General features: G+C 39.8%; 2 protein-coding genes across 3 annotated transcripts; one reads left to right on the top strand and one right to left on the bottom strand.

Annotated features, from left to right (window-relative positions):
- Nucleotides 1-307: 307 nt before the first annotated feature.
- LOC131779905 (uncharacterized) lies at nt 308-8,843 on the bottom strand. The gene is made up of 3 exons (XM_059096506.2): nt 8,549-8,843; nt 4,308-4,664; nt 308-2,951 (listed from the first exon to the last, which is right to left on the bottom strand). The coding sequence occupies exons 1-3, from the start codon at nt 8,841-8,843 to the stop codon at nt 1,012-1,014; spliced, it is 2,592 nt and encodes an 863-aa protein (XP_058952489.2). The 3' UTR covers nt 308-1,011.
- LOC131779904 (serine/threonine-protein kinase MARK2) lies at nt 8,798-20,114 on the top strand. Of its 2 annotated transcripts, XM_059096505.2 has the most exons (10): nt 8,798-8,925; nt 9,317-9,585; nt 13,520-13,662; nt 14,401-14,550; nt 14,706-14,761; nt 15,121-15,271; nt 15,837-15,964; nt 16,096-16,327; nt 16,837-17,644; nt 18,445-20,114. In XM_059096505.2, the coding sequence occupies exons 2-10, from the start codon at nt 9,358-9,360 to the stop codon at nt 19,384-19,386; spliced, it is 2,838 nt and encodes a 945-aa protein (XP_058952488.2). In that variant the 5' UTR covers nt 8,798-8,925; nt 9,317-9,357; the 3' UTR covers nt 19,387-20,114. The 2 variants fall into 2 exon arrangements, with proteins under 2 accessions (XP_058952488.2, XP_066027833.1); XM_066171736.1 differs by lacking the exon at nt 8,798-8,925 and having other exon boundaries at nt 9,053-9,585.
- The last annotated feature ends 601 nt before the right edge of the window (nt 20,115-20,715 follow it).

Here is a 20,715-nt window from a genome sequence, read left to right as displayed (position 1 = left end):
ATTTCTTAAATTATCTGAAGGGGAGATTACATTGCCCACATGAAATCTCCATGATGTTTTAGGCAAAGCTTCCACAACCAATAGCTCTCCGTGTTAGCCAAAATCACAGAAACCCTTTTTTTTAAATTAATGCTTGGGGGATAATGTTACACAATAATTGGATTTCTGGTCATTTTCTCATTTTGCACATCCCATTTAACTAAGAAGCGCGTCAAGTCTGTTTGGTATTAATCAGCTTTTAAAGAATTATTATGATAGATCGATCTACGCTGTTGATCGCAAGGTAAAATGAAGACAATTGCGGTACTAATTTTATTAAGGTATTTTTAATTGTGGGTTTCAATCTTAAAAAAGAAGGCTAAGAAGCATTTTTCATTAACGATTTTACTTAAACGAGCGAGTCCCTCGACCACTTTTTTGGACAGCATTACAAATGCATTATCTTGTTTTGGCTTTCCTTTTTCCCTGGGAAACTGGAAGAAACTACTCTGCGTCTGCAAATCAGGCTGACCTTGATACTCAGCTTTGACTAATAAGCTGTTCGCGTATTTTTCTCGCGATTTGCTTGGTGACGTAAAGAGCTTACAAAAAAGGTTCTATGAAATGTTTGCTCTAAATCGTACAAAAAAATAAGAAATTAGAAAAAACTGAAGTCAAAATATACCCCACGTAGTGCAAGTTTGCTGACTTTTCAGAAATAATTGCAAATTTAAATTAAGGATTTTATGAACTTTCTTACGGTTTCTCTGTTATTTTCTTTCACTTCTTTGCTGTTCAATGTTCTAAATGCCAAACGATCGTCAGTAAGATGATATGCAGTCACAATAGTAAAATGCCGTCAGGCGAATACCTTCAAGGTCTGGCTATTTATTTCTACCCCGAAAAAAGTTGAGCTGGTCCTACTTAGTATCATAAGTTTCGAGAAGAAAAGTATTAATGATACGACTTAAATATCGAAAGAGAGGCATCCTGCCTTTGATGACGTGAGACTACTCCATATTGGCGAATCCTTCACCAGCCTTCTAGTGCCGAGACCCCCTCTGCGAAGCCGGCCTTGGATGGATGTGTACAGCCAAGCATTTTCCTGCCGTCCTTAACCGTAAGAGCCGCTCCATTTCCAGCCATTTCCTCAGTGGTCTGAGAATCCACCTCGGACACGGGTTGTCCGAACTCGGTAACGTCCATCAAGACATGATCTTCGATGGTAAACTTTTCCACTTGAATATCCTGCTGGAAAGAATGAGGACTCGGAGTCAGAAATGTTGGAGCTTCCAGAGCTGCCTTAGGATTCATTCCACTGTCCAAAATGTTTGTTAAATACTGCGGAATAACAAATGATTGAGAGGGACCGGTGGAAGTCAGAGCTAACACAGGCACCAAGGGGCCAGAGTGCAGCATAGAGGTGGCTTCTCTATCCGGAAGACTCCCTGATTTCCACATGTCGGGAATTCCAAGATGCGGAAATTCTTTGACTTCTTTGTTAAAGCCGTCCTTATCTTGAGACTCTTCGCCTTCAGTTTCCCGTCCTCTTTCTTCTATGATTTCCTCTTCCTTATCGCTTTCTTCTCTCTCCTCCTTTTCCTTTTCAGTTTCTTCCCTTTCTTCCCCTCCCTGGCTGATCTTAGGAATTGCATTGATATCAGAATCTTCTTCTTTGTTGGGGTGATGACGATGTAATCTAAGATGTGGTTTCTCAAACTCTTCGAGTTCTTCAGTCGGTGGAACGTATGGCTCACTATGCATTGGCGACTTCAATTTATCATTGACCTCCATGGGTAGATCTGTTCTCTCTCTTTCATAATTTGGTTCATTGGAATTGGAAGGTATCTCGTTGGTTCGGAAATTAGAATCAGCATCTGGATATTCTTTTTCTTCAAGTTCATCTACAGGCTCCTCTTCGCGTCCAAACTGATAACGTTTTTCTGACTTGTCTCCTTGCGATTGATGGAACAATTGAGATCTGACTTTATTGTACGTTTTGAAAACGACTAGTTTTTGTGGCTCTTCTCCCCAGTTCTTCTGGAGGTTTGAGAAACCTTTCCTCCTAGAGGCAAGTCGCTTTTTGTTCTTCGTTGCTGCAGAAATGTCTCGTCTGAGCCTTCTGCCAAATTCATCGACTTGCCGAGTTTCCTTTTTAAAGATAATCACAGGCTGGAATCCCGACGTTATTCTTCCACCATTATTGGTCTTCTTTACTTGCGTCTTCAATGCAATTCCAGAGCTGGGGAGACTTACTCCATGCACAAACAAGCCTGTTCCCCAAGCGTCACCATCGGTGCCATGCGAGAGGGAGCAAACGTTGCCAGCACTGTCCACTGCGACTACGCCAGACGAACCGCGCCGATGTTGTTCCATGTCCATCTCAACACTTGCCAGCAATTCTCGCATGACGTCGTTGACGTCTTTCATCTTCTCAAATGAGGCGATTTTGTCCCATAGCTCCTCAGCAGAGTCCTTTGTTTTCCGATAAGAGTAATCGGCAGTTATTCCAAGATGATCTTTGAGCAGTTGTTTTCCATTAGGAACTTCTCGTGCGAAAAAGGTAACAAACGAACTAAGACGTGTTATGGAAGCTAGCCAGAACAGTTTTGTGGCGTTTGTAAGGTAAGAGTCGGTTGATTCTCCGATTCCTGCCAATTGCATTAAATTTAACTTTTCAACCAGCTCAGCGCCTCCCAATTCCGCACCTGTCGTTACCACGTGATGCTTTTGGTACAAGGTGCTTGTGGGCTCAGGTGACGTCACCTTATACTGAGTCATGTCTTCCATCGTAATGTAGCCTTCGTGACGTTGAACAGTCTCAACCATTTCTTCAGCCCAGGGACCACGGTAGAAGTATTCCTTTCCATATCTGGAGAGGCGTTTAAGAAATTTTCCCAACTTAAGTTGCCTGAATCGTTCGCCAGCTTTGTAGACTTTCTTTGTTTTGGGGTTAGTGAAAGTATTTTTTCCTATAAAGCAAGAAATGGCAGTCATTATAAACCGACTATAAAGGTTGTACTACAGGAGGGGGGCATTGGGGCCTATTAGAAACCGCAAAACCGTAGAAAAAATTATCCAAAACCGAAAAACCGAAAAAAAAATCGATCAAAACCGAAAACCGCATGCAAAACTGTCAAAACCGATACATTTTCATTAAAACCCTGATCGATCCGATACAGTGGTGATAAGTGGAGCATACAGAGTAAACAACACTTATTTCATTTGAGGATTTATGAATGCCATGAACTTGTCATTCGTATCTCCTAGTATCTGCTTAAAGTAACAGCTGCTCTCTCGAGGACATCGATCGTGGTCTTTGCGGAATCAGCAGCTGGTAATGGAGCCTAATTAAATTCGCACAAAAATCCTCTATAGGATTACAATTTTGCTGTCGCAGAAAGCTATAGCTCTAACATTTCCATTTGCGAACTAAGACCTGAAAAGTTTGGAGATTCTATTGGAATGTTGAATCAATCAGTCACGTGAGGCCTGTAACTTGGTCACCAACTTCGAGGTGGCATCGATAAAGAAACTTTGGCAATGTTCTGTGCTAAGCCGTACCCTACGAGAAGCCGTACCCATTCCTCCCCCCCCACCCTGAGGGGGAGGGTACGGCTACACGTAGGCTACCTAGGGATCCCTACAATATTTCAATTGGTTTGTCACACATTCCTCTCGATAACATTTGCGTTTAGCTGCCATTCGAGATCAGTGGAGGCGCGTAATTACCGCTCAGATCGAAGAGAAACCGGAACCCCAAATAGTTCAAATAGGAAAATCCGCAAACCGCAATGAACACCAAAACCGAAAAACCGAAGTTTTTTGGCACAAAAACCGAAAGCGATCTTGAAAATAGCCAAAACAGCAAAAATCGAAAATCCCAATGCCCCCCTCCTACAGGACAGGACATCAATATAAGTTGTGATTGACCTTCTCTCTTTTTGTTCTTTTCTTTTCAAAGATAATTTACAAGACATCAGTTTACTTTAAACTTGTAAAGTTTTACAAAAAGTCCTAGTTTTTAGATGCAGGTACAATTTGAAGCTGTGAGTATTTGGGTTCCCTACTTTGTCGGTCTCAATTCAACCCATGAAAAAATTCTTCCACATGAAGATACAGCCTGGATATGCACGTCCTGTTCCTTGCTCAAATGAATTACGAACAAAACTGTAAATAGCTTAAAACGTCTTACCCAGGTAAGGGTCCTTCTCTTTTTGGTATCTTATTTATGAAAGGTCAATTGACCGCTTAAGTACACCGTTCACTAAGGGAGGAACAACTAGATCCTCTCGCCTGTGCAAATCGCTTCAAACCAAACGCCATACCTTCCTTGGTGCGCAGGAGGCCTCTCTGGTTATAGTTTTTCCTCATCTCCTCTGCCAGGTCAGAAGGGAGTTTGAATCCTCTGGTGGCAAAGTACAACGCCGGTTGCAACAGTTTAGACAGCGGAAATAAACCAAACTTCTCTGAGGCCGTAGAGACGCCTGCGACGAGACCTGGCACTAGAACGGCGGCTCCGTTACCGAGCTCGGAATGATGTTCAGGAATCTGGGCAGGGTCTACGTAGTAAGGCTTGTTCCAGCCTGCATCTAGGTTGTAAGTGACCCCAGTGGAGCTGTCATAGTACAAAATGTTGGCTGCTCCGGCATAAGACACGTGTGATCCAGCTGCAAGAGTGATCTCTGTAGAAAATGAAACAATATTAAATTGTGGATGAAAACCTGAATCAGAATAAAGCTTGATTACCAACCGCTGTCCAGAAAATGGGCTCGCGCTAGCAGCCTGAAGAGACCGGCATGATGGTTACGGGATGATTACGGAATAGCCACGGGTTTGCAGCTATACTCGTCAACGTGCTTACAGTGTGTGAGGAATAAAACCTATGAAAAGTACTGGAAATTTGATGTCGGTCACTGCTTTGGAATCTTTTCTTTCAACGATGAGACTTAAAAAATAATCAGCTGGTACATTTGGCTACAAGAAAAATCCGATGATTGGAAATGAAAGTTCATCTGTCCTTGCTCATGATCCTAATTAAACTTCAGTTTGATAAGGCAGGCTTTTGACAAATGAACATCGAATGCAAAATATCTGGTGTCCACATATACAGCTGTCAAAAGGGATAATTCAAGGAACCATTTAAAACCTCTTAGAAGAGCAGTGAAATTCACTGACAAAGCTTCACATAACAGCAAACGAAATTTAGCTTTTGGTGGGAACGAAACCGGGGAGTTGGCTGGTAGATGGAAAAATCAATAACACAGAACGCTAATCTGTTCGTCACTTGACTGCGTTCGATTTGTGAGAACTTATGCTCTCCTGCTTCCAGCCATGCTCTGCACATGAAATCTGGTCCTTAATCCGGCAAAATCATCTTGAGTACCGTCCACGGACTTACGCACCGAACAGAAATTTAGTCGATGATACCTCTTGCAAAAATTGTGTATCAGATAATCTTGCAAGTCTTAATCAATCAAATATGGCACTTTTTAAGTTAAAGAATTAGTGTGTATCCTTCGATCCTGTTGCTCAATTTTGAATTGATTTTGCTATTCTCTGTGATATTAGCAAATCTGTCGTTCCCCGGTTGAACTGCTTGAATAAAGTTGCGTCTTTATGCCCGAAAGTGAAAAATGTTGCTAAGTTTCTGATTTCAAACCCACATGTTCCTGTCTTAGGTGCAAATTTAAGCCAACAGGGGGCTGAAAGCACTCTGTGGCACGGCCCATACTTTTGTACCTCTTTAAAGAGAACTCTTCTTGGACATGAACTGGTTTTTTATTGGGATCCCCCGTCTATGGTTGGTTTCTTTTTATAAACGGATAAATTCCTCGATGTCTTTCTCGAGAGTGTATTTATTTCATATAAATTAAAGGTCGTTAATTACTGAGAAAGTGAAGGCCACCGCTGAGTAATCATGTCATTAGCCAGGAATCAAACGAAACGATCGATATATCTCATCGTCACCGTGTTATCGATTATCTTTCGTGAGAAACGCCTTTCCAAAAACTGTCACCAGAAACAGATTTCACCCACGCTACTGACCTCAGGGAAAAAAGACCTCTGTTTGTACAAAGCGCACAATATTCGCGTGTCTCTTTGAAGCAACAAGTAAATCGAGCGGAGACAACATTTTTAACTGATTCTTTCTTATGTCACTTTATTTTGGTCCCTATTTGCGTCTAATCGAAACAATCTGCCGCGTAAGTACCATCGTTTAGTATCACATTGCAAATATTCTAGCTAATCAGTCCCAGATTGGTTCTTTTAGACTGAAGACGACGTGACTCAGAAAAAGTCCATGTAAAACTGTACATTTAAAGTAGCTTCCGTAGGCTAGAATTAAGGAGACATGACCGTCCTCAGCGCCGAACCTCAATTTCAGTTATTATTAAATAAGACCAGCATAGAGGACCATGTGCAAAAGCTGTTAAGTCGACTTGTATTTCTAAATGCAATTTTCGCTGAGAAAAATATCTGCAAAAAATGTTGCGTGTTTTTGGGGATCTCAGAGAAATCGTTGACATCTAGTCACGAGATGGAGTTACCAGAGCCAATCCCACAGAAGTTGCGGAATGATGATCTTACTAATGAACTGGTGATATAACTACTATAAAGTTCCCTTGACACGATAATTTGTTCATCGTGTCAAAGGGCTGAAACTGAAAAAAAAAACCAAAAAAAAAAAACCCTTGCACGATCGCGGGTTTAAAGGCAATTTGTAATACCAAGAAAGGTAACATTCGCCGTCACCCCATCCTTTGTGCTACGTCATCTTTGGGGTTTAAATTATTTGAATTGCTTTTGGAATCAGGGTTAATAATCTCAGTTCGTTTAAGTTTCGTTAAAGTTTTTAACTTTGGTGTTTGTCCTTGCGAACCAATTTTTAAGGAGTTTCCTTCCAATTAACGACAACAGTTTTCAGAAACTCCAAATAACGAGAAAAAATAAAATAATTGAAAATTTGCGACTTAACTTCATTTCCTCTCAACCGGATTTAAATGATCAAGTTTGCAACTCATCAATCCTGATTTCTAGTCGCTACTGCCCAACACAGTTGCAAATTTTGTTCCGGTCTTCATTTTTTCCGGATTCCGAGGAAAACTTAGATTTTCTTGTCTTTTATCCTAAATGTGAGGTTTTAACAAAGGCTGGTTACTGACAGTCTACCTCCGCTTACAAAAATTACTTTTCTGGTAGAAAAAGTTATTCGAACCTAGCTAACTCTCATTTATCCTAACTCTGTCATGTTTAAGAACCACGATGCTCACTTTTATCCTCCACCACGATCCCTCGGTAACCAGCTGCAGTAACTGAAAATGTGTGGCGACAGTGAGGAAAATTGATTCTCTATTGAAGGGTGAGTGTCTCGTGTCTCGTGTCCAGAGACGAGGGCAATCCACAGTAAATATTTGTTGTTTGTTATATAACACCGAGATGTATGACAACGACTCGTGAATGTGTTTTGCAAATTAGCATTGGAGATTGTAATTAAATCTTGCAGATTGATCAATCAGATATCATTTAAGTTATATAACGCCCAGGAAATCAATTTACTTCGATCAGTGGTCTGTTTAATTGTAATTGCGTTTACGTTCTAATGATAAAAGAAATCACGAGAAAATTCCAGCTTAGAAAATTATCTTCAAGGTACTTGTCTTTTATTTCTAATTACCAGTGCAGGAACATAATGTGCTTTAGAGTAAAGGAACAACGCTGCAGATGTTTGAAACTTTTCTCGGTCCAAAAAACACGTGAGATAAAACAGAGTCATCGTTATTCTTTTTTATTACTTAGATTCCCCTGTAAGAGACTGTTTCATCATTTGTTAACTCCAAACCACAAAACACTTAAGCCATCACCACAAAGATCTACGACAATAATATCTTTGTGTGGGGGAAAAACCAAGTGATGCCGGCAAGTGGAAACTCACGGGAAAATGATTTCGTTAAAACGTGATAACTTTTGACGTTTTACTGTTCTTATCTGGTCAAGTGTCTCTAAGTGTACATATATACGTGCTTTACAGCGGCCTGTAGCTCTTAGCCATCGATCAAAGTGCGTCAGACTCTTATCTGAAATATTTCTCAAATTCAAACAATCTCTGTTTTGTTTAATCCATGTTGCAAAACAACAAAAAAAAAAACCAAAAAAAAAAAAAATCACCAACAAGTCTTTAAATTTCTCTGAGTACTGACTTTGTCAAAAGATAACAATTAGGTTTTACTTCGTGCAGAAATGAAGACAGACAGACTATACGTTGGGTAAGTAAGTAGTGTACCGAACAATTAACTAATCCTCTCATAGCTAAGCCTCTTTAGAGAGATCCTAAGTGAACACAAAATGTTTTATGGCGCAAGAAACACGGATCTCAAAATCTCATCTCCGGATCAAATGCACTCAGCTAACAGGTAAGCGCATAGACCAAATTTTAAGTCCCAAAAAGAACTTTTTTTAAACTATGAAGCGAAAAAATTGTTAGAAAAATTTGTATAAGGATGGTTATGATTTGTGCCTAACTTTTTATGAGTGTTTCATCAACCACTAATGTGTATAAACTACCTACCTGTGAGAGCAGTCGTCAAGCACGCATCCATTGCATTGCCTCCTTTTTTGAGAGCCTCTTCTCCAGCATGGACTGCAAGGGCATTTCCACTTCCAGCCACCAACCCCTTCCCACTGCTAAAAGCCAATGGTTTGGGACGTCGCTGTGAGTTGTAAAGAGAAAGCTCCTCTAACCTCTGGAGATCTCGTTGGAACCAAGTCTTTGGAGAGAGCGAAACTTCCTCGGGTGGAAGAAAGGCGTCGGTTCCATACACAGATATTAAGCCAACCAACGCAAGAAAAGTCGTTCGATTCATGGCTGATGTGTGCGCCTTACTCGATTTCTCGAAGGGCAATCGAGACACGCAATAGGGTTGTTTGTTCTTATAGCTAAAAACGGTAATTTAATAGCTCTCATTGTTCCGTTGTCTTTCGTAAATCTGAAAAGATGTTCAAGGAATGTCTCGCGCGCTAAGTGCTTTATATTAATCGTGCGCGCGCGCGATCATGATGTTACTTGAGTGACACATCAATCCACGGGCTGGCACAGAGCCGCTTGATCAGATTTCAATTGTTAACCTTGTGTTTATTACGAACAAATTAACTTGGAGTGATGGACGAATCATCTTGAGTATTTGAAATTTTTCGCATGTCACAAGTTGACAGTTGGCAAACATTCTCTCGATCTCATTTTACATTGAACTTTTGAACGTGAGAAATCCATGGAATGCTGGAAGATTTTAGTTTCCGAACTAAACTAAAAGGATTTTTGCCTTATGATTATCTCTAGCGCTTGCTTCAGCGTCATAGGAGAGAGCAAATTAGACGTTGATGAGTGATATGCCTCCAACACAACGAGATCACATGGAAATCGACGACGATTCGGCCCGCGATCAAGTGAACGGATTTTTACCCGCAGGAGTCGCTCAAGTCCCGAAAGAGGAACTTCAAAAATATTTGAAATGCAAGCGCATTGGCAATTATCTGCTTGGAAAAACCATTGGCGAAGGATCATTCGCGCGAGTAAAGCAGGGGTTTCATGTCTTGACGGGAGAAAAGGTAGGAAATCAGGATGTCTGCGAGGTAATCTATTCCAACACCAAAAATCAAAATAGAGCCGGCCTCAAGGCGAGCTAAACCTGTAATTGCAACAGTTGGGAGACCTAGCGTGGTGGTAAATTTAGAATACTTTCATTATGTTCCATTTTTAGGCGAATATTTATATTTCCGTACAATTATGTGTTTAAGCTACTTGGAACTCTTCGATAAACCTCGTAATGCAGGACTAGCAAACAACTGCGGATTATGTTGTGGGACTTTCTACTCTAATTACGCTTGAAAGATTAGGAATGCAATAATTAAAAAATAATTTTTTTTGTAAAGACATCGCAAAATTCTGTTGCCGTGCGCGAAATCTGTCGGAAATATTAGTTCATATTTGCAAACAGTAAGAGTGTCTCAGTGAGAGAGAGGAAGAAAAAAATATCTGTTGTGACTTTATGCAAATTTTCCACATGCGAAAATCAAATCAGTATGCTTATGCTTTTTTAAAACATTTTGCTTTCGTTTTCCATTTGTTTTCCTACCATAGCTGAAAAATTCAACTTATGATGTCGCTTGAAATTAAATTATGAAGTTACTTTAATTATACAGACAGAGTTCATAATATTTCAAGATTCAATAGTGTCCATTGTGATTTCCAGCACTTGTCTTCTATTTTGCTCTTCTTTCACGTGCTTATATCAATCATCGAGTTACGATAAACTTTCCTGAACTTTCTCTCTCCTCTACTCTAAGCTCCTGAGACAAATGAGATATTTAAAGATAATCTACGCTCTTCTAAATACATTTTCGTGGAAAAAAAAACTGAACAAATTCATCCGTGACTCCTTGATATTGCCCGCTGTTGCGGTAGCAGCATGTTAAAGTCATGTGTTATATTTACAGTTGAGATTTATCACGCCTCAACCATAGTTTACTTCTCCTTATTCAGAAGAAGCAGCTTCTCAAATCACTCAGCGAGTGATAGTCATTATCTTGCTGTGTGCATAGCGCGGAACCAGAAAGAAAAAATTTTATTTTAAAAACTGTCGGCAAACTGCACATCATGTCGTGATGCAATTTGGTTCAAAATTGGATATAGGCTTTACTCTTGTGACTGTAGTAATTATGATAACGATTATATTCAGGAAGGAAAAGGTTGTTCTTGTAAAAGAATAGTAAGTTTAAAGAGTAATTACATAGCACTTAAGGTTGTCCTGTGTATAAACTGATGTCTTTGACAAATGAAATCTTGTCTAAGCAATTGTTTTGGTTGTAGATTTTACACGCGATTCATCAGCAGTGGAATTTTATCGTTTGGTTTGATGATCGTCAAATAATCGATCCGAACAGGTATAACAAAGTGATTTCCCTCAATGAAAAAATAGCCTGGACATCAATTGATAGTAGCAATTTCAAATTGTGTATCGGGTTAATACTCTTTGATTGCCTTCTGTTGCGATAGACTATGTTGTATAAAGTTGACCTCTGAACCAGAAATCTAAAAATTGTCTTCCATATGGTGCAGCAAGATTAGATAGAACTTTGTTTTGCTTGAAGTAATTGAATCGTTTTGAGCTCCGTCAATCGAAAAAAATATAGAAGTATAAAAGAATGCATTGCATTCAAGCTGTGCTTGTGAATGGTCTTAATTGGATTTGCAATTCACACTGAATTCCTCACAACTGCGCGCGAACTTGGGATCAGGTAGATATTTATGGATATCTTTACAAATGAAATGTGTAAGTTTTTTATCAAACATCGCTCGAACGATTGCTTGGTATGAAGTAATTTGACAAGGGTAGTCGCACAATACTTTGGATATTAATTACTTCGAGTTAAGAAAAAAAAAATGTTAAGAACGATCTCCAAAAAGAGTGTCGCGGGCGAAATGTAAAATGTCGCGTTTTTGACCCACGCGACCTTCCTCCACGTGCAGAAATTCGGCAAACCACAAATGCAGATTCGGTTTCCGGACATATTGAGCCGCCAGTCTGGCTAATCAAGATCGAATACCGCCCTTTGTGGCATTTTGAAGTGGTTAATGGAACTAAGCAAAGAGAGAAACCGCCGAAAATCACGTATAGTTTCTATAATTATTTTTAGTTTTTGCTTGGAACTGAATCAGTCTTATTTTGCTTCTAAGGAGATAAACTGAAGAAAGACTCAAGAGAGAAATGCAAACTCGATTTTCGTTATTTAATGGAAATAATTTGAAAGTTTCGAGAAAGTTATATCTTGATTGCTTAAATGTTGAATGCAAAAGAAGTAGGACTAAAGCTTACAATTAAAATATCTGGCATATCTGCCCAACTGGTGGCTTTGGAAAAAGTTGTTCTTTTTAAGGGCAAAAGAAATATCTTAGTTTCAAATGAAGTTAACTGTTTACTTATTATACAGTTGGTGATTTGAACCCGGGAGTAACATTTGAGTTTCTTGTGTGATCGTCCAGGTGAGCGTAGTCCTGAGAAGGACTATTGTCTGCAGTAGAGATTGATTTTTCGACCACCCTCGCGGAACTCATCATATCATCGATCATAGTCGACCGCCAGAAGTAAACGCTGAACATGATGAGAGAATTTTATGATAAATACCGGAGGTTCTTTTTTTTTTTCCTTTTTTTTTTTTACTTTCAATTACCGTGACCCTAGGATGGGCAGGAACCATTTTGCAAAAGGTGTACTCATTCTGTCTGGATTTCAAAAGCTGTCAGCCCCTTCAAAAGGACCAACCTTTAATCGTGTTTAATCAGGATGTTGAAGTGTCACTGATTTATCTTGAATTCCTGTAAGGTTGATGTGCTTTGTCGTAAATGAATGATTCGTGCTTCGGATATGACGAAAGCTGGGTCTTCAAATTCCTGAACGAAAGCAAGGCCGCGACATTCCCTCGTTGTTTTGTTTCGTTTTTTTTTATCATAGATGAAAAACTTGTTGACAGGCGTGCGTGGCTCCTGTAAGCGTAGTTAAAGTAGTTCGTTGGTCTTCTTAGCTTTACTCTTCACTGTTAACTCTCAATGTATCAGCTGCAGTTATACCTCAGATCCGCTGTTTCCAGAATTTTCGGGTCAGTGTTAGTGTATCCTAAGTATAGTATAAATACACTAGGTTTTGTTACGTCATAAACAAATAAGACTTAGAGACAATTTGGTAAAAATAGAGAGAGAGAAACCCCAATGCGGTTCAAAAATTATGTTGAGGAGATCAAAATTGCAAGTTCTGAGAAATTCGTAGGAAATTTTTTACGGTCCATTAAATAACTGGTCCCATCCTTCTTCGAGAACGTTACTTTCATTGTTAGCCCTTCAGTCGGAAAAAGTTAGAAATATTTTAAAACTATTAGTTTTGTAACTGTTTGACCGGCGCTGCGGTCCAAAGCCGGTTGTAATATTGGATTTCCGAGGACTTGACAGCCACGTTAATCTAGGAACTCGGGTGAAAAATGTGAAGCTCCGAAGGCATTTCTGGGGATAAGTTACTTTGATCCAGGTTGGAGCTGTGGGAATATTTTCCTCCAAGGGCTCTTCGTTTTCCTAAGTTTTTTTTTTGTAATAAAGGAAACGACGAATAAAAGAGTTAAGAAACTTATATTTCCTTGGGTTCGAACATGGAGAAACATGTTGGTGACCTTCTAGTAATCGTTGTGCTGGACTTAGTAGAAATGTCCGGTTTCCAGCCAGGGTCAATTTTCGGGTTCTTTTGCTATATCTTAAGGAAAAACAATGTATAATCACAATAACTCTCTCTGTGCCCAGGATTATAAATGGTTACCGACAAGCGTCCAATCTAATGGTAGCAGAAGTTTCCATAATGATTTTATCCTGCAAAAACCATTGAAAGCTAAGGTGGTGGGATCGGTGTTATCTGTGTAAAATATTCAAAGGTTATACAGTTAGAAAAATCCTAGCAATTCACGATTTCTTAACTTTGTTTGATATGTTCATCACTTGTAGGTTGCTGTTAAGATAATCGACAAGAAGCTAGCTCATCAAGACAAATACGTGGCCAGGAACATGAGGCGAGAAGCGAAAATTATGCAAATGATTCGCCATCCAAACATTGTTCAACTTCTGGAAGTCGTAGAAACGGAACACAGGTAATTTTAACTAATCTGGTGAGACGACTTAGATTTTGGCAAAACATTATCCCGATATTCTTGTATTTAAAACTTAATGTACTTCTTGTTAGTTCTATTCTGGGTTTAATGAGGTAGATTTTGCCCGTTTTATCGCGCGTAATCAGATTCCTTGTCTAGACTTTTGTAATCCTTTAATTTTAGATGAGCGCATGCAAAGATTAGCTTGTTTAAACATTTTATACTCTTTGGGTTACAATTAGCAGCTTACCAAGTAATTCTGTCCCATTGTGAATGAGATTTAGTTGACAGTCTGATTCCTTTACACGAAAATTTACTTCGGTGAATCATCTTATCCTAACTTCTCGTACGTAATAAAGGGTATCAAGCGGAAGTGGAGTTAAGTTCCAAATCAAAACGTGAACAATCTGTAGTCGGATTTTATGCTCTTTATGCATTGGAGGATAAGCGATCTAAAGTAATTTCAGGCTATTTCGCAGCAATTTAAAAGAGAAGAACTAGTAAGGTCTTGCAAGGCTTGTTAGCTCACGCAGCATTTCAACGTTTGTCCTATGATCCTTTCACTGTACCGTTTCCTTTCCGACTTTCAACATTGGAACGAGACTTTTCCTGTAGTTTTAATGATGAGATTTGTGCTTTGTACTGAGCGGTGTATGTTTTGCGAAATGAAGTACTGGACAATTAGAATAAATCTTTCAGTATTTAAAATGTTAAAACTGTAGACTTTTTGATTTTTAGATACTACTTAATCACAGAGATTGCAGCCGGAGGAGATCTTATGGATTACATTTGTTACCGAAGAAAACTTGGCGAGGTGGAAGTTAGAAAATTTATTCGGCAAATTGTGTCGGCTGTGCATTATCTACATCAGGGAGGAATTCTCCACAGGTTTGTGCGGAAAATATATTTGACGTTTTGGTCGCAGCTCAATTGGCGCGTTAAAAAATTCCTCCTTAATCTTCAACAAACGACAATCAAACAGAAGTCAGCTTAAAAGCTTTATCATCGAGCAAGAGATATTAAAAGCGCTTTTCTCTCTGCAGGGACTTGAAAGTTGAAAACTTACTTTTGGATGACGACTATAATATCAAGATCATAGGTAAACTTAATTCACATTTAATATTACTCTATTATTAATGAGAGCATACAGGGATGTAGTTAATGTCGCAAGAGGCCCTTTTCAGCCGGAGCTTATTCTGGTTTCTGTGGCATGAAACTTCCTTGTGCTTGTTTTCAAATTTCTATGGTAGTTCACTAGTACCCTGTGCTACATGTACCCTCCAGGTTGGAGAGAGACATTGTGAAATAAATAATCTTGTCCAAGAACACACAATTACTCTGCCCAGTCCTCAGTGTTTCAGCACCAGGACTTCTCGGTCTCAGCGTGCCAGGGTAACCACGTTCCCCACAGGGGTGATGTAGTTCTCTCTTAAACTATTTAGTTATTTTTCCTTGTAGATTTTGGTCTCAGTAACACACTGTTTGTGTCTTCACCTGACGGTCAAAGCACAAAGGAATTCCTTAAGACCCAGTGCGGCTCTCCAGCTTATGCTGCTCCAGAGATCTTGGGACACAAACCGTATGGGCCTGAGGTGGACGTTTGGAGCATGTAAGTACCATTGAATTTTTATTCACTCCAACATTTTTAATTCACTCCAACATTTTTAATTCACTCCAACATTTTTAATTAGTCTCTTAAGGATACGGTAGACCTTCGCGGGCCAATTTTTTTTAGTTTTTTTTTTTTCCATGGCAAGTAGGCATTATTATTTTAGCTATAGTTTTCAAGAAAAATTTTGGTGAAACATGAAAACGCGCGCGAGTTGTTTACAAAAACGTATTTTTCAACTGAACTCCTTAGCCCGCAAAAGTGTGAATAGCTTATTTTTACTTGTCAACATCAATGACATCCGAAGGGTTTCCTGCTGCGAAACATCCTTATTCTTGGATTCCAATCGCGTAAACATCTCCAGATTTCGGTTGCACGCGGAGATCTTTGCTATCTGTTTGCATTTAAAACTAGAACATCTATATGATATGAATTGAGAAAGGTGAAAAGGGGAAGTGTCCCTAGTAAAAATAAAAAAGTAACCTGGAGTAAATTTCATTTACAAGCTAAAAAAAACTCACCATTTTTCTTAATGCTACAACGTACATATTTGTTTTTCTTCCAGCGGGGTCAACATGTATGCCATGCTGACAGGAAAACTTCCCTACTCGGCCGAGCCGTTCCACATAAACACTCTGTATAATAAAATGAAAAAAAATGACATGAATCCAATTCCAGATCATTTGTCATCGTGTAAGTTATAAATTTATTATTTCCCTTTCTTTATCTTTTTTTGATATCGTCGGGTAATTTTTTTTTTCTGCTTGCCAAAAAATCACGATTCGTCGACACATTTTTAACACTTTTGCATTTCCCGTTGGTAGCATGCAAAGATCTTGTCCAGCGTTTACTGACGTTCAGCCGCGAAAATCGGATTACATTGGATGAGGTCCTTAACCACGAGTGGTTGCAGAAGGGATTTGATGGTCCCATAATCCCGATTGTGTTCCCGAATTACCCGCAGCCCGAAGAGCTAGACAAGAATATTGTTAGACATATGGTTGACAAGATGGAGTTCAAACAGCAAGAAATAGTGGATGCAGTTGCGAAAAATAGGTGATCAATAAAGAGATATTAATCGATTAAATTGGATTTTTGCAGTTGCATATCCAGGAGATGACTCTCTGTTTAGTAATTTGGGTCGAAAACGAATGGAGAGCAATCGGAGAACTCTCAGAGCGAGGCTGTAAACCGCTCTTTGGTTAATCTTCGTGATTGGTTTAAGAAAACTCGCGCCACTCTCTTAACCAATCAGATGTAAACTTTCAACCAATCGTAACTTGGCTATTATCGTTTTCCCGCGCTTCTGAGAGGAGTCGCTGAAATTTATTTTGCGCTTTCACTGGCTCCTTGTGATCTTTATCTTTAACTTGATCGGCCAATGTGATTCCTTTGGTTTTGGTTCCATGACAGTTAATCAAAATGTACTCAAACCACGCCCTAACCAGAGTTGAACTATTGCACTGTTTACGCAGGGAAGCTGAAATATAGAGGTTCTTGTCTTTAATAACCCTTTGTGACAGAAACATGCGCTTCACATATTTTTTTTATTTTTCTCCTTACAGATCTACTGCTACATCAACTGTCTATCACCTTCTACAAAGAAAACTTAAAAGATATTATGTCAAACACCCGGGAGAAGCTGAGCATATGATGAATGACGTCACATTTAACTCGGAGCCCGTTCGCAATTCCTCAACAGCCACGCCAGAGTTAGAAATTAGGAATTCGTCAAAAAAGAGACGCGAATTTGCAGTTACGACCGTAAACGCTTGTGATTTTAATGATAAAAAGCAAACTACTCCGAATGAAACAAAGGCAGAGTCAGCGCTTCCCTGTGCAGGACGGGAGGAACTTTCTTCTCCAAGCAAGGAGAACTTGTCTAAATTGGATGAAGAGCTTGCAGAAAACCCCAAAAATTTACATCAAGATGATCCAATTTCAGAGAAATCTATCAATGAAATCGACGAAGATAATTCTTCTGAACAGAAAGATAGAACCTGTAGCGTACTAAGTGACGGCGGGATTGAAATCTCCAGAAAGGATTCCTGCAATTACTCTTCAGTACAAGTCATGGCTGTGAATGGTCGCCGGCTGTCGCATATTTCGGTTGAAAGCAAAGCCGAGACGGGCAAGAAATCTGCCACGGTAGATTTAGACGAGAAAAACGAGCAAGAAGGAAAAGAGAGTACTGTCAATAATCATGAAAATTCCTCGCGACGCATTTCTGAAACAAAGTCTGTCGCGCCCCAGGGGAGAATTTCTCCAAGGCTTTCGGCTCCAAATACGCCATCTATAGGCAAAGTTTCTCCTATTAATGCCAAGATTATTTCTATCCCGCTGCAACCGATGAAAATGGAATTTCCTGACAAGGTAATTTGCAGGCTTTATTTCCCCTACCTATCGAAAAAACGATTTATCTTTCGCTTTCACAAAGTAGTCGAAGGGTGTAAAGTCAAAAAATGGTAACGTTCGAGGAATCTTACATTTAGATGTTAAGCCAGAAATTTTTCCAGAAATTTTTCGTTAAAAAGACGAAAATTTTTTTTCAACGCAGTACTCCAGTTTTAAGACTCATTCACCAAGCCGAGCTGATTCCCGTTACGTCGGCTCTAGCAAAGAGCTGCCGGTATATTACTTCTTGTAAGCGGTTCCTTGTAGTGTGTGTTTTGTCTTCCCGATATATTCGTCAGCCTTACTTCGAACTATCGACACGATGGGTCAGTCCAGAAATTATTCTTCTGACTGGTCTATTCTTTTCCGGCTTTCCTTTTTGCCGTGGGCGACTTAATTTAGAGTTAGTTTACAGGTGCTTAGCAAACGGGGCGTTTTAGTAACGCAGAGCGAAGGAAGACTGAATTTTCGCAAGGGCTGCTTTTTTGACAACAAAAAACAGCAAAGAGTGAAAAGCAAGGTGAAGGTGGGCGGCAAAACCCATTGTTACAAAGTTTTGGAGGTTTTCTTACGATTTTAGCTGTTTCGTCGTTCCGAGGTTCACGCTGGGTTTAGTGTTTGAAACCATCAGTGCTTTTACTGAAGTATCAAGCAGTGAGTGAGTGCCTTCCGAGAAGAAAGAAAGACACACCCCTTATTCCTAGGGTGCGGTGAAATTCTAGTAAAATTCAGCAAAAAGAAAATTGTGGTCTTTCATACTTTTCTTTTAATTTTCACAGGTAAAATTCAACCACAGACGGTTTTCCCTTCCTCAGACCTTTCTACCGCCCAGGAACCTGGGAACTACTCAGCAAAGACAACATGTTCCCAGTCCCTTCCACTTCAATTCAACCGTGTCTTCTACGGATGCAAAGCAGAGAAACAGAGATTCTCCGTCACTGCCACCTTACGGGCTATGCTGCCAACTGACGGCGATAAAGCCTCAGGAGGAAAAGGAAGACTCTGTGACACGTGCTCACGAAGCGAGATCACGCGGTGATCACGCGCAGCACAATGGAATTGAAAATAGACATGCGCAACCGCGGCGGAATGTTTACTATTCTCCGTCCACTGAAAGGCGATTTCCGAGTAAACGCCATTCAGTCGCCACATCGGGAGGTAGAGAACTGTTGAAAAGTATAAATAACACATTAGGTAGGCTTGTGGAAATTCAAGATAACACAGAGTCCTCAAAATCGCCAGACAGTTTATTACTGAGATCTCGCTTGCAACCTGCCACAATCAAGGCACCCTTAAAACACGATTCATCCGTGGAAGGCGTAAAAATATCTCTGATACAGGAGCACGCTGGTGTTGAACGAGCCAAGGAAAAGCGCAGCTCTGGACTCAAGATAAGTTGTAGTGTGAAGGACACTCAGACTGCTAAACCTGTGCCTTCATCGAATCCAACTGGACTTTCTACCACTGAATCGAAGTCGGAAAAAGAGCAAATTACCAGAGAGAAGAAACTGAAAGCAGGGTTGCTGAATAGAAGCGTAGCAGGAAGAAGAAGAAGGAAATTAGAGAACAAGATCCCACCAGAAAATGACAGCGCATCTTCACCAAGGCACGAGGATGGGTCGCCTCTAAATCGTCGATCTCTTGACGATAATCATTGCTCTACACATGACGCCTTACAGAGTGGCCGCCGATCACTTGATTCGTTGGAGGAAATCATTTAAGCAGCTGTGAGTTGTTCAAGATGTTTAAAATTACGTACCATGTTTGGAAAATTCAACACAGAAAACCACGACACGTGAACGCGTCTAAATATTTAGTCTTGAGATCTGGGTTCGAAGCATGATCACCACATTTAAACGTTTAAATACCCAGGTGACTTAGGATCAGCGTCAATCGAGTTTCAAATACCTTAGCTTAAGAAATGCTTTAAGATTAGTTTGAAAGTAAAAAGGTGAAAAAGTTTATTCTTCATTCAACGACCGAGTTGGGAATTCTTATCTAAACACACGACGCCTTCGAAAAAGCTGATCTTACCTGTATGCAGTACGCTGTTCCTATGTCCTCTACAGCTCTCTGATCCAAATCCGAGGGTCTGGAAATCAATTGCTCGTGGTCGTAAGGACTTAGAATTTTCCCTGTTTTACACTCGTAACAAAAACGAATAGCAACTGTTTTTAAACACACAAATTTTTAACTTCTCTGGCGACTTTAAATTTTCATCCATCGGATATGATTTCTATTTTACTCCATAGTATGTAATGAATGTTTCTTTAGTTTTCCTTCTTACGTCGCGTTAGCCCCGCGTTCAGCCTTGACACACAGATTCATGCAATTGTAGCAGGGTACGTGGGACCTGAGGTTCATAACCTTAGTTCCCAGGGATTTCCCCTAATAGCCCGCGGAACAAGGTTAGAAGTTCGTAAACCTTCCTTTGCAACAGTTTTTTTTTTATATAAGAAAGCAAAATGCTTTCATATTTATAAAACGTGCAATAGAAGGGAAGGCAATCATTTAAGAGGTGGTTTTGTTCAACAAGCTCAAAGCGTAGTTCCAATATTAAACCAGGATTTACTAAAGTTAATTGAATGTTTTTTAGCATTAAGTATAATTAAAATGGAACACAAGAAGTAATAATTGAAATGAAGTCTAATGAAAATGTACTGTTGAAGACATATTAATACTATATGAATAAAATTGTCAGCCTGGCCAACTTTATGTACTTGAGCTACCTCTCCTTACCCACCCTCCCCTCTCCTAGCCTTCACCCTCGTAACTCTATGACTCACTAGGGAGTAGAAAGTAGCCCGAGAGTTGTATCGGGGTGGTGCTGAAAAAATGAGATGGTAAGTACGCTCGCTATTGCTCCCGCAGAGTTTCTGGTCCAGAGGCCGGGAACCTGAGGAGGAGGCATTGTAATTCCTACTTGTACACATAGATATGGAATTGGAGAATAATAAGGCAGGAAAACAAAACATGTTGGTATGATAGGCAAAACTATCCCGATTGGAATAAACTAGGCGGTCTAAGTCGTATAAGGTAATTTATTATCA

Source organism: Pocillopora verrucosa, chromosome 9, assembly GCF_036669915.1.
Source record: "Pocillopora verrucosa isolate sample1 chromosome 9, ASM3666991v2, whole genome shotgun sequence".
NCBI lineage: Eukaryota > Metazoa > Cnidaria > Anthozoa > Scleractinia > Pocilloporidae > Pocillopora > Pocillopora verrucosa.
The sequence above is the reverse complement of the archived record's forward strand: the minus strand, read 5'-3'. Positions and strand labels throughout refer to the sequence as shown.

Coding starts and splice junctions, on each gene's coding strand:
- LOC131779905 (XM_059096506.2), bottom strand. CDS start 8,843: ATGAATCGAACGACTTTTCTTGCGTTGGTTGGCTTAATATCTGTGTAT. Junction 4,665..8,548: donor CTTGACGACTGCTCTCACAG/GTAGGTAGTTTA, acceptor CATTTTCTACAG/AGATCACTCTTGCAGCTGGA. Junction 2,952..4,307: donor CCTCCTGCGCACCAAGGAAG/GTATGGCGTTTG, acceptor CTTGCTTTATAG/GAAAAAATACTTTCACTAAC.
- LOC131779904 (XM_059096505.2), top strand. CDS start 9,358: ATGAGTGATATGCCTCCAACACAACGAGATCACATGGAAATCGACGAC. Junction 15,272..15,836: donor GAGGTGGACGTTTGGAGCAT/GTAAGTACCATT, acceptor TTTTTCTTCCAG/CGGGGTCAACATGTATGCCA. Junction 16,328..16,836: donor GATGCAGTTGCGAAAAATAG/GTGATCAATAAA, acceptor TTCTCCTTACAG/ATCTACTGCTACATCAACTG.